Source organism: Phodopus roborovskii, unplaced genomic scaffold (genome assembly GCF_943737965.1).
Source record: "Phodopus roborovskii unplaced genomic scaffold, PHOROB, whole genome shotgun sequence".
Classification (NCBI taxonomy): Eukaryota; Metazoa; Chordata; class Mammalia; order Rodentia; family Cricetidae; genus Phodopus; species Phodopus roborovskii.
This window is the reverse complement of record NW_026126517.1, coordinates 16748157-16767265: the sequence shown is the minus strand read 5'-3', so window position 1 is coordinate 16767265 and position 19109 is coordinate 16748157. Positions and strand designations below refer to the sequence as shown.

The 19109-nt window shown below is 33.3% G+C and overlaps 1 protein-coding gene across 1 annotated transcript; it reads right to left on the bottom strand.

Moving 5' to 3' along the window:
- Positions 1-4923: 4923 nt before the first annotated feature.
- Positions 4924-5871, bottom strand: LOC127231270 (olfactory receptor 8B8). The gene has a single exon (XM_051196766.1). The coding sequence runs from the start codon at positions 5869-5871 to the stop codon at positions 4924-4926; it is 948 nt and encodes a 315-aa protein (XP_051052723.1).
- Between the last annotated feature and the right edge of the window lie 13238 nt (positions 5872-19109).

Below are 19109 nucleotides of genomic sequence, written 5' to 3'. Positions count from 1 at the left end.
GAACAATTTTTATTCACTTGGCACTCAGTCATCAGAGTATTCATACAGAATTACCTTTGCAGTTCCATTTTTGGTTCTGGGATGATATCTTGAGGATTGTTCTGTTATCATGCCCACCCATTATTAAAATATTTTGTTGCATACATTATATAAATGGTAAACTTTGAGTATTTTATATTTTAGAAAGCATCTAAGTGCATACAAGTTCATATAAAGGAATAAGAACTGGAAAAGAACTCTTGTTCCATTTTAAATTTTTTTTTATTTCATTTTACATTCCAACCACAGGTCCCCCCCCCAACCCCTCCTCCCACCACTCCTCTCCTCTTCTCACTCCCTCTCCTCCTATCATCTCTCCTCCTCCCACACCACCTCACCTTCTCCCACACCCCCTCACCTCCTACCCCCTAGCCCACCCCTGCCCACTCCCATGAGGAGTGAACATAGTCTGGCACAATAGTGACAAAAGCAAGGCAGATGTGGTTGTAAAATCTGGGAGAGTATTACAGTCAAATAAGGAAAATCATGTAATGGTATTTAGAAAATTCCCCAACAGCTGTACAAGCAGATCTAAACAAGCTGCAAATGTTCTTAGGGATCCTAAGTTGTACACAAATTTTCATACTCCAGTTTACATCAGTTGCACTTCCTTTTAGTCTTAAGTTTCTATCGTTATGCTGAAACACCATGATACCTGGATGCAAGGGGATGAAACAATAACTGGTAGGCTTGAGTTTAACAAAAGCCTGGATGTAAGCATTTCAAGAGACTTGGCGTATAACACTCTGTACTGAGTTGTGTTGTATTAAAAGACCTGATTTTATGAATAGCCTATCTGAGACAGAGAACTGGTAGGTAGGTGCTGGTCAACTACTATGGGGACAACAGATGTGGAAGGAAATATATAATAGAACAGGAATTAGAGAGCCTGATACTTTCCATATAGTAATCTACATACAATTGAGTGTTCTTAAGAGTCAAGAAACAAATTTTTCTTGTCAAAATATAGGCCACTTGCCCTCAGATACCACTGTAAGATGGTCACTGATTTAATATAAAGTCTGGTGACATGGATGCCAGGCATGGCATTTTACTAATGCTCTCCTGTCTTGAGGTTTATTCATTCTAACAAATGACATTTAAATTACACTTCACTCAAGTATTCAGCATATGACTGTGGGACAACACAATGATGTTTGACATAATTACTCAACCAGATTCTTACTTTTGGAAAGATGTAAATTGAAAATAGATGAAACACTTCATATAGTGCTTGATAAACAAATGCTACAATATTGGGGTTAAAAAAACAAACAACCATGTTATGACATACAATTTCATGACATCCTATTGAATATTATTCAACATTTTCAGAGCAATTTTAAATAAAAGATCTTAGAATTTGTTTCAAGTATGATTCAGCTCTATAATATTTCATTTTCATTGTGAAAATTGACATGTTATTTTTCAGAGTACCTAATATGCTAGTGATATATTAAATATTTCTAGAAGTTGCTAATACCATAACTGCTACAAAGTAAGAAAAACTTTGTTTGTGAATATATGTTTAAATATACAAATAAATAAATAAATTAGCACATTTTTATGCGACATACAACAAATAACTTCTGCAAAGCTCAGAGACTCCAATAGTAAAAAGAAGATATATCTACCTGAATGAGCTTGCACAGAAAAGAGGAGGACAACAGAACACATAATTAATATTATAAAGCCATTACATACAATCATAGTCGATATTTATATTGTATAGTGTTGTGCTTGAAGAGTTACATAAGAATTCTGGCAAAGAGGAGTGAACAAATGGGCTCAAAAATGGGCACAGTTGAGGAAATATGAAACACACAACTCACAGCTGTGTCTACTTTACTTCTTCAATATTTCAGCAGGCTTCACATAGAACTTTTGTAACATTAGTCACGAGCAGCATTAGAACCTACTCAGTAAAGGCAATTAGCAAAATCCACAGCTTCATCATGGAATTCCCTTTGCTGTCTTTGTAGTGGAAGGTAATTTTATTTATAAACCTAAAACTTCAAGCTTTCCCAGTAAAGTAGAAACATCCATTTCCTATCAACTCCTGTATTAATGCACTTCATAGCCTTGTTATTAAAAAAGTGCATCAAAATCCATTACCTACTTTGAAAAATCTAAACCATGAACTGATATAAACTACTGTTTCAGCTAAGCATTTTCCCCCCAAATGTTTCTGCCCACAAGGTTTTTAAACTGAATTTACACTTCTAGAATTAAGTTACAAGTAAGCTTAGAATAGTGGTATTATTTGAGAAGTTGGTAATTCCTGAATATGAAACATCAGATTGTGAAGGCCTTCAATTATAAATTACTGACCTACTTAAAATTAATTTGTGTAATACTAACATTAATATATGACTAATATTGAAATCTGTCATGAGTTAGCACACCCCTGCAATGTCTACAAAGGCTCCCAAAAGACAGGCAGTTATTGAAATGTATTTTTATTCCATAAAGAAAACAATTTTCCAACAGCTATTGTACATTATAAAAAGCAAAAGTGTCTTCCCCTAGTCCAGGTCTTTTACAAGTAGCAATCATCCACTAAAACCAAAGATGTTGGTGATAAAGCCTTTGAATAGGCACAAATGGTCACTTCAAACCATAAAGAGAGTATTAAAAGTCACTCTGCATATAAAACAAAGCAAAGGACAGGAAGCAACCTAAATTCAGTTTCCAATACCTAAACATTTAATTAATAGTAGATAACAAGTGTATATGGCATTACAATTATTTTAGGAAATATTTTAACCATGATGTGTGTATGAGATGAGGAATATTCAGCTCAGGCATGTTTCTTTGAGGAAAGCAAAATCTGCTGCCCCCCCCCCCCCCACTTAGAAACACACCACCACAGTTTGGCAAATTCACCAAATACATCTTTCACATACTTGTTACACTAAAATCGAACAGGATTGTATTGCTTTACAGGGAGCGTGAAAAGCAATGGTAATTTAGTTCTGTCTAGTTGTTCTTACCCTCTTTACAAGTTTTTTTCATAGCAAGTAGCATAAACCAGCATAATATATGCTATGTATTCACCACTCTCACTTCCAACATTCCTATCACCCTAGCACACCCTACTTCATCTCTACACATCTATCTTTCTCATATTCATGTGTATTTACTTTGTCTGGTAACCCACAAAAATTGATCAAAGACATCTCAGGTGATTATCAGTTAACCATTAAAGCCTGGTAGGATCAACAATATGCATACAGTTAAAGCCAGCAATTCCTTTTGTACTAGAATCTATCTCTAGTCAATAGATGAGAGTAAAAGTAGGGCTCTTTGAACTCTTCCCTATCTTTCTCTGATTATCTGGTCTAGTGTGGACCCATTGAAGATGATGCAGTAGTTGTATATGTCTGAAGAGCATCTTTTTATATCCATTCATCCTATCTGCTGACACTTACATAGTTCCTGCCTCTTCTCCCTCAATGTGCCCTGAGCCTTAGAGGAGTGACATAAATTACTTATCTAAGGTCATACCAATAACCAGTGCATATTCTCTGCATCTTGTACACTCGTGAGTCTCCATTTTATCACTATCCAATGTGAGAAGTGGCTTCTCTGATTAAAGCTGGAAGCTGGTTTTGTTAATAAGCATGGGTATTTAGGAGGCAGTCTGCTATGTCAAGTTAGTTAACTATCAAAATTATGCTAAATGCACAGAACTAATACCTAATAACAACTGGGGTTGTTGTCATGCTTACAGTATTAGGCATTGTAGGATATTCATCACAGCCAGTGTCTGGTACCAAAGAAAAGAACTTCTATTTCTGCATTATTTTTTTTCAAGAATTCCTTTTGATTAATGCAGTAATAGTTATAACTCACCATCAAAAATCCTTAGTTTGTTCTGTATTTTTCATTTAATGCAAAAGGTTCCACATTAACTAATATCTCTGAAAATTCTTTTGATGTATATTCATCATGACAGTAAGTTCTCTAGCAAAGCTTTATGAACAGTAGAGGGTAATCACAATAAAGCTCTGCAGAGCAACAAAAATGAGAAGTAATTCCTGTTGAGTTTTCATTAATGATTCTCCATGCTAAGATCCTTTATTTGTTGTTTATGTATCCCTTTTACCTGTGCCCTATTCATTTGATATTCTCCTAAAACCATATTATTGCAACAAGAAGACATGTAAAATACTCAAGAGCTTTCTGCAAATGAGTCAGTCGTCTTGTCATTTGCCAGCTACATTGCTACAACAATCATGCTATTTACCAATGGAAAAAAACTATCAAAATGTCCTCTTGAAGAAACACTGAGGAAACAAAATCCCTCTCTTGCATTTTCTATACCAGGCAGAAAAAAGTAACATGTTTCAAGACATCAATTTTGTGAAATAAAAACTAACAAATTAGTATAGAAATAAAGTATGGTAGAATAGATAGAATTTGAAAATAAGAATATAATATATGATTCTGTTACCTTTATCCTCAGCACTGTGTGGCTTATTAATATAACAACTTAAGAATCAACATAATATAATAAATATATATTAATGATGTCTAAAACATGATTTTATCTTCAAATGAATTGTCTGTATTCTAAAAGGAATCCAAGTAACATAGTATTGTTTTAAACAATAACGAGAATCATCCACTACTTCCAAGGATAATGTTTATATGAAAAAAGAAAAAGTAAAATAAAGTCTGGACTATTATTAAGAGAAGAAAAATAGCTAAGGAAGATATTCTATCAAGGATAAGGAAACAAAAAAAACTATAAAGTAAAAACTAAAAATAAGAAACCTCCAGTTTTCCTTTACACAATAAAAAAAAATATCTGATACACAAGATCGTTACAATCAAACACAGAAATTCTGTGTTATAACTATAAACAAACAGAAAATCTGATTAAAAGATTTTCTTGCTCAGAGTGTTTCTTAATGCAGCTTTAACATCTTTGTTCCTCAAGCTATAAATTAATGGATTCAGCATGGGGATTACAGTGGTATAAATAATTGAAGATGCTTTTCCATTATTCCTTGGTCCAACTGAGTTGGGCTTGAGATACATAAATGCACCAGATCCAAAGAACAGAGAGACAGCAATTATATGGGAACTGCAAGTGCTGAAGGCTTTTGATCTGCCCTCAGTGGACCTCATTTGGAATATACTGGAAAGGACAAAGCCATAAGAGATAAAGATGATGACAGTGGGCACAATGATGTCTTTTCCTGCTACAATGAAAATTTCTATCTTGTTAACATAGGTGTTGGTGCATGAAAGTTGTAGCAAAGGGAGGGCATCACAGAAATAGTGGTTGATGGTGTTTCCATCACAGAAGGTCAGTCTCAGGACATATCCAGTGTGGATCATAGCACTAGAAAACCCCATGAAGTATGAAGCAAGCATAAGATAGGAACACACCTTGGGAGACATGGCAGCATTATACAAGAGTGGATTGCAGATGGCCACATAGCGATCATAGGCCATTGATGTCAGGACATAACACTCAGAAATTACACAAAAACAAAATAAATAAAACTGGGTCATACATCCAACATAGGAGATGAAATTTTCTTTTAATATGAAGTTCATTAGCATTTTTGGTGTAATTACAGAAGAGTAACAAAAGTCTACAAAGGACAAGTTAGAAAGGAAAAAATACATGGGGGTGTGAAGGTGAGAATTCAGCACAATGAGAATAATTAAAGCCAAGTTCCCCAGTGCTGTTATCATGTACATTACTAGAAAGAGCAGAAACAGGGGTATTTGGAAGTTAGGCTGGCCTGTTAACCCCAAGAGAATGAATTCAGTTACCACAGAGTCATTTGCCACAGCCATTGTTTTATAAGACATCCTGTGAAACAAACAAAAAACAAAACGGTGATATTAGAGGATCATGCAAGACTTGCCACGATTGTTTGACAGAACAGAGAGCAGGGCTGTCAAATCCTACGATGCCTGCAATAGAAGTCAAGGGGAAAGGGAGAAGTGGGTTGCTCATAACAACCTTGCCCTTATCTCATCTCACTATTTCTTTTTGTTTCATCTCCTCCCTGATACAAATAGAAGATGATTTTTCAATTCATCCAAACCGAATTCTTGTGAATTAGAACTATGATGAACCCTACATTAAATATAAAACAATAGAACCAGAATGTAGGAATGGTGAGAATTATGCTGCAGTAGCATTAGATTTCATGTGAGAACTGTACATGCAAAGTGAACTTGCTAATCTAAGCTTCACAACACACTATTTCCCAATGAATCAAAAGGATCATATACCAATTACCTCTACTGAAAGTTAATTCACAATTAATTGAAAAAGAAATTACACACACACATATACATATGTATGTATGTTATATATATATATTACGCACATACATATACACATATGTGTGTGTGTGTGAGTGTGTGAGAGAGAGTGTTTGTATTGTGTATCTTAAAGGGAAACTCACTCTCTCTCTCTCTCTCTCTCTCTCTATATATATATATATATATATATATATATATATATATATTTGTTTTAAAGACCAAGACCAAGAAAGTAATATTACTGCTTACAAAGCTTATCTATTACTTATCACTGTTGTTTGCTGCTGAGGCCCTTGATGAGCAATTTCAGGCTCTGTGTCCTTTACTCTAAGAGCTTGTGTCACAACAAATACTCTAACTCTCCAAACTTGCTCATAGTTTTCAATGGTAAACCTTAATCCACTAAATCATTAGAGAAAAATGAACATATTGTCTACTATTATACTAGCCACTGAACAAGCATACACTTCAGATGAGTTAAGTAATATAATACACTTGGCTATATGCAAAGTAGAGGCTTACTCAGTATCTTCCCAGAAACAGACAGCAGTTATAAAGAGAGAATGAGCTGGCAGCACTTTCATGCTATGCCATAATGGCTAATTCATATCTTGGGGATTTGAGTCATGCACACATTTCTCTACAGGGATTTTACATTTTCTGTGCTTGAGCCAACTCTGAATTCTCAGCATCCAATCACTTCCATCTCTTCAGGGACAGCTATTATTTTGGTTCTTTTTCTCATGGATTACAGTGTCTACTGATAATCATACATACAAGCCCCTAACAATTTGATGCAAAATATATCAATGAATATAGTAATACAGTTCAGGTAATATCTCTTACAGCATTTCTCTCAAATCATTACTTTTTTTTTTTAATTGGGACCCCTGGAAGTGGATCTAAGTACTTCATACTGTTCAAGTGCTTGTGGCAAACTAATTTTCTCAACCTTCAAAATCACAGTAATATGTTGTATAATTTCTAAGATTTAACACTTTCTATAAATTCCCATGTCTGCCTTACCCTTCTTAAACACAACACATTAGTGATTGACTTAGCATTTTCTACACCTGTTGTAGAGCACAATGAGGACTAAAAATTTAAAAGGTCTGTACTTTATTTCTCTCTCATCTACTTCCTTACTGTGTTTTTAGATGTTATTGAACATCTCTATGTCTCAGGTTTTGCTTTGTAAAATAGGAATTGTCAATGTAGAAAATCTTCCATTGGTATGTTTTATTGATTTGGAAAAATAAGGGGAAAGAGATAAATCCCTGCCTATGGGAAATAGTGAAATATTATCTGAGTATATGTGCTCTTGGTCTTATAAAAAGTCTCTGTGCATATTAATTAATTATTATTTTATAATATCCTAAATTGAAAAAACTTTTAAAATGCAATTTAACAATGGGCTTATCAACAACGCAGTGATTACTGGTTTAAAGATGTGTTTGAAAGCAGCTTCATGTTGGAACTATCTATAAATACTAAATACCAGAAATGGATGTTGCATTAGTATTAGTTATACAAGTGAGACTCATTTTAAAACATACTCACATCTACTAAATTGTAGAATATATATGGAAAAATATCATCCTATGTTTTAGATGTATGTATTTGTTATTCAAAAAGCCTGTTGTGAGTCAGAACCTCATGTTATCATATTAATATTGCATATGGTTTACATATGGGCATCTACATTCTGTCAATTCTCAGTATATTGAATCAAACATTTAAAAATTCTGTTAAGCCAATAAAAAAAAAGCTCATTATTCCAGCTCTCAGGAGGTTAAGGTCTGAAGGTCATGATTTCCAGGCCAGTTTATCTTGTTTAACAATTATATCTTTCAACTAGTGTTCAACATAGGTAGCAATAAAACTCCCTGATGCTGGAAATAGAACCCAACTATGTTACTGGCCTGGACCAGCAGGTTGTTGTTCAGTGATAGTTGCTGAGGGGGAGAACCATACGATGAAAATAATATATATATATATATATATATATATATATATATATATATATATATATAATTTTTCCTCAATTTGACTGTCTCCTTTTTCAATGATTGTTTTTATATGCACAAATATATATGTCTATGCATAAATATTCCTAAGTACAACTAGGTCAATACGTCTAATGTTACTTTATATTTTCTGGGATGACAATTAGAAAGTGGATAACTAATTTGTGTGCTCTACTCTGAAAAAAAAACCTATTTCTTCCATTTGCAGCATTCTTTAGTTATATATATTGTGAACTTTTTCCTATTTAATTTACACTTTAGGAATTTATCTTGTGTAGAGTGTTATGAAAATTAATGTATATATCTTGGTCTTAGTGTATCTATGTTGTAAACAAGATATAACTGATAGCATTTAAATATTAAAAAATTCTAAAACACTATAAATTTTTGCCTATGTTATATTTAGAAGTTTTTTAAAATCTGTTTAAATATGTAAATGAGTGAATGAATAAATATATATTTCCTCATGGCATAATCAATAAATTCCTCCTTCAGAGCTCAGCAACTCAAAAAGTAAGAAGCTCCCTATAACTGAATGTGCTTGCACAGTTAAGAAGCAGAGACACAGAACATATGATTATGCTATATACCCATTGAATAAAAACAGGATTTGAAATCAGTGTGTGTATTCATGTTGTGTCTGCAACTTAGAATGACAGTTCAGACAAATATAAATGAGTTAATCTTAGATTAATTGTTGAGAAAATTAAAGAAAATAATGCTGAACACACTGTAATTCCTGTTCTGACTTCATCAGTCTTCCTGCAGAGAACAAGTCCTCATAGCCATTGCAATCAACACTGGCTCTGACTAGCAGTAGCAGATTGCTTAGATAAGTGTTCAATTCATTAAATTCAGTGTTTCACCAGGAAACTTTCTTTGCTGCCTTTTTATGGGAGACTTTAAAATTTAATTATTTCCCACTAAAGTAGGATTATCAGTTTCCTAATACTCTGGCCCAAAGTAGATTCCATGGATCCAGAATAACTCATAGTTGTAACAACATCAGTAAAATTATCTCTTTTCTCATATATATTCTGTGGTCATTTGTACAATATTCAAACAAATACAACCTTTGCTTTAAAACAATTGACAGACTAGACAGGTGTAAGATACAAGACCTCAAATCTGCACAATGAGTTACAGGCAACTAAACAATGTTAAGAGCAGAAACCCTGAAAGCATACATTCAATTAACACTACATAGACATAACAGATTGCAATTAGGAATATAAAAGTATATTCATCTACATATGTGGATGTAACAATAATTAATGAGAATCATGACATGAATTATACACAGCAAGGAAGGATATATAAAAGGGTCTGGAGAGATGAAAGGGATGTGGGAAAGAATACGATATGGGATTACACTATAATCTCAAAAAATAAAATATGTTTAAAAACATCATTTGTTTTAAATTTGCAAGACTAGGAAATTGTTGTAAAATATGACACTTGAATGAATGTTTTTTGGAGAAATACAAATACATGAATAAAAATTAATTTAAGTGCTAAATCAAGTAAATTGTTTCCCTCAAACTTTTCTCCATTTGATATTTACAAAGAACATTTGTACTTTTAAAGGTTAATTTTATTAAAAAAACTGGAAATATGGAACAAAATTATAGAATGACTTGATCTCTGGAAAACGCAATTGACTCTGTTGGGCATTTTTCATTTTTGTATTCTGTATTTTAAAAAGAGAATAATACTTAAGCTCACTTTTGGTAACTGAATAATAATGAAATCCATTAAGAGTTGCCCCTGTGATTAGTGTTGCAAGGGTCTTGATGACTGTACACATATTATTTTCTTGTTAAAATGTACTTTTATTCAACCAAGTAAGCAATTTTATCAAAAGCATCATATATAAAAACAAAACACAACAACAACAAAAAAACTGCTCCCAAGTCAACTGATTTGCAAATGTACTAAACTTGAAAGAACAGACACTTTGGTTGATCTTAGCTAAAATGGCAAGAAGCTTTAACCTTAAGTATTACCATAACTCCTCCAATAAAAACTCAGCATACAGGAGGAGCCATTCAATGGAAGCAAGCCACTACTGATGTACTCCTTAAAATTAGCCATTCTTGATATTTGAATTGATTATCATCAATTTTATAAAACTGAAAGTAATTGAAAACTGTACAAGCTGCTATGATGACAAAAGGAGCAACTTATTGTGGAATGGCATCAAATCAGTATTTCTTGGTTCAGTCATGTTTTTGTCTATAGTTTTGTTTGTTTTTCTTTGGTTTGGTTTGCTTTTCTGTTTTGGTTTGGCCCATGGGAAAACTGTTTGGTTTATTTGGGTTTGGTTTGCTTTTCTTTGCTTTGGCTTTGGTTTTATCCATCAGAAACATTAACACTTATCCCCTTTAATTTATATTAGTTTATCAGGGAAAGCTTAACCAAAGCTTCATCAACATTTAAGTGGAGTTAAGATGGTTAAAACTCTATATAGCAAAATAAAAACAGATAAACCTTCTGTGCAATTTTAATGGATAATTTTCCACACTGACATATCTTGTTTATTTAATGTCTTGTATTCCTTGACATATTCCCTCAATTAAAAAACTTTTAAAAAGACTTCAAATATGTTTTTTATTCAAAGACATTATCCCCCAATTTATACAATTAAATACACAGGCATAAAAGGCATGCTTGCCTTAAAACAAATACTGAGGCTGTAACACACCTGAGCTCAGTTTATCCATCACTAAGAACCAAGGACAGACAAACCACGAATTACAAACACTACTCTTTTTTTCTTTAATTAAACAATACTAATAGTATAGACAGAAATACAGAGAAAATGATGGTAGGCATAAATGAGTAAAATTTTTTTAATGATATTCATTGGAAAATCCTGTTTAAATATGTACACTATCAATTTAACTGAGCATCAACACATTATTTGTATTAAAAAATATTTTAAAAATACAACTGAGCTTATTTTTTTATTTTTTTATTTTATATAACCAAGTCCATTTAAATGAAAACAAACATTTATAGACAATATTGGGAATTTGGGCATCGTTCTTTCCAAACTACTTCCTGCTGGTAAGGGGCGCTGTGGAACTGGGATCGACATGTAAAATAATAAATTAAATAAAAAAATGCTTTGACAAATGAGCTTATTTATATTCAGAGTAAATACCAAACATCTGAGAGAAGAATGTGTAATACATATTATCTACAGATGTGGTATTGATTGTATTCAATGGCTGATACAGAAAACTTTATGGGTTGGGCTAGAGAGATGGCTCAGGTGTTAAAGGCTAGGCTCACAAACAAAAATAAAAGAAATATTTATGTGTGTTAAATAATGGCATCTGAGACTTCAGTGATTGTGTTAAGAGGCTGTAAATACAAGTGCTGAGACTTGGAATGTTCTCTTCATGCCTTTCTAAGATAGTACCTGAATTTTAGAATTGTGCAAAGAAGAAAGATAATGTCACATTATGTGTTCTAAGATTAAGATTTCTTTCTATGTGGGATTAAATACATGTATTTAAAGCAATACATTTAAGGAAGAATATTGCATAATCTTCCCATGTGTGAAATTTATAAATAATTAATGTGTGTGTGTGTGTGTGTGTGTGTGTGTGTGTGTGTGTGTGTGTGTGTGTACACCCAGAGGGATGGATGTTCATTGCTGAAAGCAGAGAGAGTAAATCACATGATACCATCTAGTGTAAATAAGTTCCAATTGTGAAACATTAATAGGCTCTCCAATCTAATATTCAACATGTAAACTCTATTTTTGCTAGAGTTTGCTTACAAAATACATCTAAATTTATTTTGCTAGCATATATGTATACATGCAAACACACAAAAGAGTCCTAATTTAGAAGGGTCCATAGGTGAATTAGCTTCATCATTGGACTCACTCATGCTCACAAGGAACATCTTTTTAAAACAGAAATTATACACACACACACACACACACACACACACACACACACACACACTATTTATCATGTTAGTAGCACTGTAATAAATATGCTGAATAAAATAATTAGAAATAGCATAATTAGAATTGACATAATGAGAATTGAAACTTACCAGGCTTAGATCATAAAAGCTTGGTTAATCCTGTTCACTGTCATTAACTCTTATTTCGGAGGGTTTTCTTCCTGCTCTTAGCTTTCAGTTGCTTTGATTCTATAAAGATACTATACTGAAATATTTTCTCTTAGTTCTATCACATCTGTCTGAACAACTTCTCTGAGATAGCAAATCTCCATAATTAAGCATCAGAAAGATAGCTTCTTGTTTTCACGCTTAATACTTAATGAAATATCAAAGGTTTTCACATGACTTTAATATCATAATGCACGTGGGATACACAAGGTAGATTTCCCAATCCTTCCAATAGGAGTAGATTTCAGATATGAGAAGGAAATGTGGCTATGGCATTCACACTATAGACAGTGAAGTGTCTGTGATTCTTTGGGGGATTCAATATTCTAGTCATAACTGCCTCTGTCTTTTGAATTGAAAATCGTCTGTGTTTAAGTCAGTATTAAAATTATATCACCTTTATCTCTCCAGAGATATTTATTATTTGTAATTTTTCTTTTCCACAACTTTAATGGTAATAGCTTCTCTGGAATTATGGATTGTAGGCTGGTTATCCTTTGCTCTGTCTAATATTCACTTATAAGTAAATACACATCATGTTTTTCTTTTTGTGTCTGAGCAGGATAGTTTCCTAGTTCCTTTCATTTGTCTGCAAATTTTAAGATGTCATTGATTTTTACCACAAAGTAGTACTCCATTGTGTAATTGTATCAAATTTCTTTATCCATTCTTAAGTTGAGGGGCAACTAGGTTGCTTTCAAGTTCTGGCTATTACAAATAATGTTGCTATGAACATAGTTGAACAGATATTCTTGTGATATGAGTGTGCATCCTTTGTGAATATGCCTAAGAGTGGAATTGCTATATATGGAGGTAGAGTTATTTTCATTTTCCTGAGAAACCACCATACTGATTCCCAAAGTGGCTGTACAAATTTGCATTCCCATGAGCAATGGAGGAGTGTTCTCCCTTTTCCACTACCTCTCCAGCACAAGCTGTTTATTGGTGTTTTTGATTTTAGTCATTCTGACAGATATAAAATGGTATCTCAGAGTTGTTTTCATTTGCATTTTTCTGGTGGCTAATGATGTTGAGCAATTCCTTAAGTACCTTTTGGCCATTTGAGATTCCTCCATTGATAATTCTCTATTTAGACCTGTACCCCATTTTTAATTGGATTATTTGGTGTTTTGATGACTAGTTTCTTGTATATCTTGGAAATCAGCCTTCTGACAGATGGGTTGGTGAAGATCTTTCCCCATTCTGTAGGCTACGGTTTTGTCTTGTTGACTGTGTCAGTTTCAGTTTCAGGAGGTCCCATTTATTGTCAATCTTAGTGTCTATGATACTGGTGTTATGTACAAGAAGTGATCTTCTGTGCCAATTTATTCAAGGGCACTTCCCATTATATCTTATAAGAGGTTCAGTGTGGCTGAATTTATATTGAAACCTTTAATAGACTTGGACTTAAGTTTTGTGCATGGTGATAGATATTATTTATCTACATATTAACATTCAGTTATGCCAGCACCACTTGTTGAAGATGCTTTCTTTTTTCCATTGTAAAATTTTAGTTCCTTTGTCAAAAATCAGTTTTTTTAGTTGTGTGGGTTAATATCAGGTTTTCAGTTCAATTCCATTGGTTTACCTGTCTGTTTTTGTGCTAATATCAAGCTGTTTTCATTAATATAGCTCTATATTAGAGCTTGAAGTCAGGGATAGTGATGCCTCTAGAAGTTTCTTTAGTGCACAGTATTGTTTTGGTTATCCTGGGTTATTTTGTTTGTTTGCTTGTTTTTCCATATAAACTTAAGTATTTTTTTTCTTTCAAGTGAAGAACTGTGCTGGTATTTTGATGGGAATTGAATTTAATCTGTAGATTACTTTTAATAAGATTGACATTTTTTACCTACCTGTCCAAAAGCATGGAATATGTTTCCATTTTTTTCATATCTTCCTTAATTTCTTTATTTAATGATTTACAGTTCTTGCCACACAGATCTTAAACTTGATTGGTAAGAGTTACCCCAAGATATTTTATTTTTGTGGCTGTTGTGAAGGGTTAATTTTCTGAATTCTTTTTTCAGCCTATTTATCATCTGTATATAGTAGGACTACTGATTTTTTTTCTTTTTTACATTTATTAATTGTAAACTTCTAGTATTTCTTCCTTGTTTTACATTTATTAATTATAGACTTGTAGCCTAACTAACCACATAAATGTAGTTTTTGCATTAATACTTTTCTCCCTTCTTAGAGATAAGAACCTCTAGAGTTTTGCCCAGACACTTCTTAAGTCATGCCCCTTCTGAGATGTGAGGTGCCCACTTTTCTCAAGATTTTATCTGCCTTCCTGGTTCTGAAAGATATACATGTTCCTATATCTTTGCTATTGTCAGGGGGAAAAACTGATAATTGTATCTGTACTGGGTATATAAACTGGAAGCCTTGTGGGAACAACAGAACCTTCTTTGAAGTCTAAAGAGCCATAAGAGAATGCATACGTAAGCCAGCATTCGAGTTCCAACCTTGATGTCCTCTCAGGGTTCAGGTTAGGAGCTTATACTAAGCTGATAAGGCTTAGCTAAACACGGTTTGAGGGCTACTGATTTTTTGAGTTAATCTTGTATCCTGCCACATTACTGAACATGTTTATCACCTTTTGGAGATCCATGGTAGACTTTTGGGGTTACTTATATAAACTATTATATCCACAAATAGAGAACCTTTGACTTCTTCCTATCCAATTTGTTTCCCCTTGATCTCTTTTTGCTGTCTTATTGTTCTACCTAGAACTTCATGAACCATATTGAATAGGTATGTAGAGAGTGGCCAGCCTTATCATGATCCTGATTTTAGTGGGTTCACATTAAGTACTTCTCCATTTAGTTTGATGTTGGCTGTTGGGTTATTGTATATTGCCTTTATTATATTTATGTCTGTTCCTTTTATCCTTGATCTCTCTAAGACATGTATCATAAAGGAGGTTTGGATTTTGTTGAAGGCTTTGTCAGCATCTAATGAGATGATCATGTGGTTGTATTTTATTCAGTTTGCTTATATGGTGGATTACATTGATGAATTTTATTATGTTCAACCATCACTTTATCTCTAAGATAAAGCCTACTTGGTTGATGATAGATGATTATTTTTCTAATGCTTTCTTGGATTTGTTCTGCCAGTATTTTATTGAAGAGTTTTTGCGTCAATGTTCATTAGAGAAATTGGAATAGTACTTTTTCTATGTTGCATCTTTGTGTAGTTTGGGTATCAGAGTTACTGCAGCCTCGTAAAAATAGTTTGGCAACGTTTATTCTCTTTCTATTGTGTGAAACAATTTGTGGACCATTGAAGATTGCTCTTCTTTGAAATTTTGATAGAGTTCTGCACTGAAGCCATTTTGTTCTGAGCTTTGTTATTCTTTGAATACTTTAAATGACTGCATCTATTTTCTTAGGGGTTATAGGCCTATTTAAATTGTTTATCTGGTCTTGATTTATTTTGGTATGTCGAACCTGTCTAGAAAACTGTGCATTTCTTTTACATTTTTCAATTATGTGGAGTATAGATTTTTGAAATATGACATGAAAATTCTCTGGATTTCCTCAGTGTTTGTTGTTATGATCCCCTTGTCATTTCTGATTTTGTTAATTTCATATTGTCTTTCTGCCTTTTGGTTAGTTTGGGGAAGGGTTTATCTATCTTGTTGATTTTCTCAAAGAACCATCTCTCTCTCTCTCTTTCTCTCTTTTCCATTTATTTCTATTGTCCTCTTTGTTAATATTTTATTGATTTCAGCCTTCAATTTGATTATTTCTTGTCATCTTCTTCTGGGTGAGTTTGCTTCTTTTTGTTTTAGAGCTTTCAGGTGTTTTGATAATTTGCTAGTATGGGATTTCTCCAACTTTTTGTAGGTGTTTAGTGCTATTAACTTCCCTCTTAGCACCACTTTCACAGTGTACCATAAGTTTGAGTATGTTTTTCATTCAATTTTATTGAATTCTAGGAAATATTTAATTTCTTTCTTTATTTCTTCATTTACCCAGGGGTGATTCAGTTAGACATTATTTGGTTTCCATGAGATTGTAGGCTTTCTAGATTTTGTGTTTTCAAGTTCTAACTTTAAGTCATGATGATCCCATAAGATACAGTGGGTTATTACACTTTTTGTGTCTGTGGAGATTTTATTTGTAACCAAGTATGTAGTTAATTTTATAGAATGTTCCATGGGGTGCTGAGATGAAGGGATATTCTTTTATGTTTCTGTGCAATGGTTTATAGATTTCTGTTTAGCCCATTTATTTCATAACATCTGTTAGAACCCTTATTTCTCTGTTAATTTTCTGTCTGGCAGACCTGTCTACTGGTGAGAGTAGAGTATTGAAATCTCCCACTATGAGTGTGTGGGGTTTGATGGGTGATTGAAGTTTTAGCATTTTTTAATGAATGTTGGATGTCCTTTTGTTTGGGGCATATATGTTCAAGATTGAGACTTCTTCTTGATAGATTTTTCCTGTGATGAATATGAATTGTCCTTCATAACTTCTTTTGATTGCCTTTAATTTTAAGTCTATTTTGGTAGATATTAGGACAGCTACACCAGCTTGTTTCTTAGGTCTATTTGCTTGGAAAGTATATTTCCAACTCTTTACTCTGAGGAAATATCTGTCTTTGAACTTGAGGTGGGTTTGTTGTATGCAGCAGAGAGACAGATCTTGGTTTTTTTTTTTTTTAGGCTGTATCTTTATATAGGTGAGTTGAGTCTATTGATATTAAGGGATATCAATGACAGTGATTGTTGGTTCCTGTAAATTTTTGGTGGTTGTTGGTGTGTGCTTCCTTTCTGCAGATTTGCTGGTGTGGGATTATCTTTTGCCTGTGCTTTCCTGGGTAACTCTAACCTCCTTGATTTGATGCTTTCCTTCCAGTGCTTTCTGTAGGGCAGAATTTGTGGATAGGTATTGCTGAAATATGGTTTAGTCATGGAATATCTTGTTTTCTCCATGTACAGTGATTAAAAGTTTTTCTGGGCCTAGTAGTCTAAGTTATCATCCATGGTCTCATATAGTCTGCATAATGTCTGTACCAAACCTTCTGGCTTTGAGTATCTCCATTGAGAATTCAAGTTTTAGTGTGATTGGTCTACCTTTATATGTTACTTGACCTTTTTTCTTTGTAGCTCTTGATGTTCTTCCTTTATCCTGTATATTTTGTGTTTTGCTTTTTAATTATATTATGTGACCTAGTCTATGTGGTGTTCTGTAAGCTTCTTGTATCTTCATAGGTATTTCCTTCTTTATGTTGGAAAAATTTACTTCTATGATTTTGTTGAATATATTTTCTGTACCTTTGAGTTGGTATTCTTTTTCTATCCCTGTTATTCTTAGGTTTAGTCTTTTCATGGTGTCACAGGTTTCCTATACATTTGTGTTATGACTTTGTTGGCTTTAATATTTTCTTTGACTAATGAATCTATTTCCTCTATTGAATCTTTAATGCTTGGGATTCTCTCTTCCATCTTTTGTGATCTCTTGGTTATGCTTTCATCTGTAGTTCCTGTTCATTTGCCCAGATTTTTCAATTCCAAAATTTTCTAAGTTTGTATTTTCTTTCTTACATTACAATTTTCAAGTCTTGGACTTGTTTGATTGTCTTTTCTTGGTTTTCTATAAGGGAGTTACTGAGTTCTTTCATTGTTTCACTTGTCTTTTCCTCCAGTTGTTTTAGTGAATTCTTCATTCTTCAAGTTTTCTTTAAGGGTCTTGGTCATATTCATAACATTATTTTTTAAGGTCCTTTTCTTCTACTTCTCTTTTGGTATGTTCAGTTTTCTGACACAGTACCACTAGGTTCTAGTATTGCCATATTGCTCTTTAGGTTGTTGAATTCATTCTTGCATTGATGTCTATCCATCTCTTCTTGTAGTTGGTGCAGGCAGTGTCTTTTTTCTTTGCCTCTTGCTCTGATACTCTTAGTCTTCTCTCTGTCATCTCTGTGCAGTAACTGCCTGTGTCCTAGGGGGCTGCTCTCAGTCCTGTCTCTCTGTGCAGTAGATATCTGTCCTATACATTGTTCTTAATAGTATTTATTGTATTTTACATCTTCAATATTTTCAAGTTATAGAATTAATAAAATTATTATGAACATAATGTGTGTATGTGTGTGTGTGTGTGTACATATATTAATGGAAACTAACCTTATATCCTCTGTATCACAATAGAGGAAATGTGAGGGTTATAAAAGCTCTTTATGATCTTTTAGGAATATAACATGATGCTCCTTATTCCTAAAGGTCTCAAGAGATACCAGGGATGTTAAACACACAGGAATATTTTTCCAATGGCAAAGATGAAAAACCTACTCTACCATCCAGAAAACTGAGAACTTTCAATGATTAATTGGCTGATGATCTGTATTATTTGTTGGGATAGGACATATCAACCTCTTAAAATCAAAACTTGGAGTGGCTAGTAATCGAAATGCATCATTACCAGGACCAGAGGTGGCTAATAGCCAAAATAACATGTACACTATTCGTATGGCTCTTAGTCTAGTACAGGCAGCCTATCTCTAGATCCCATCTTCTTAGAAGAAATGACATGTACCCTGAGTGAGTTTAAATGTGATTATGATTCCTTGTGCAAAGGGGGTTGTATT

What these genes read in the sequence shown, in the direction of transcription:
- LOC127231270 (XM_051196766.1), bottom strand. Translation starts at nt 5,871, where the DNA reads ATGTCTTATAAAACAATGGCTGTGGCAAATGACTCTGTGGTAACTGAA.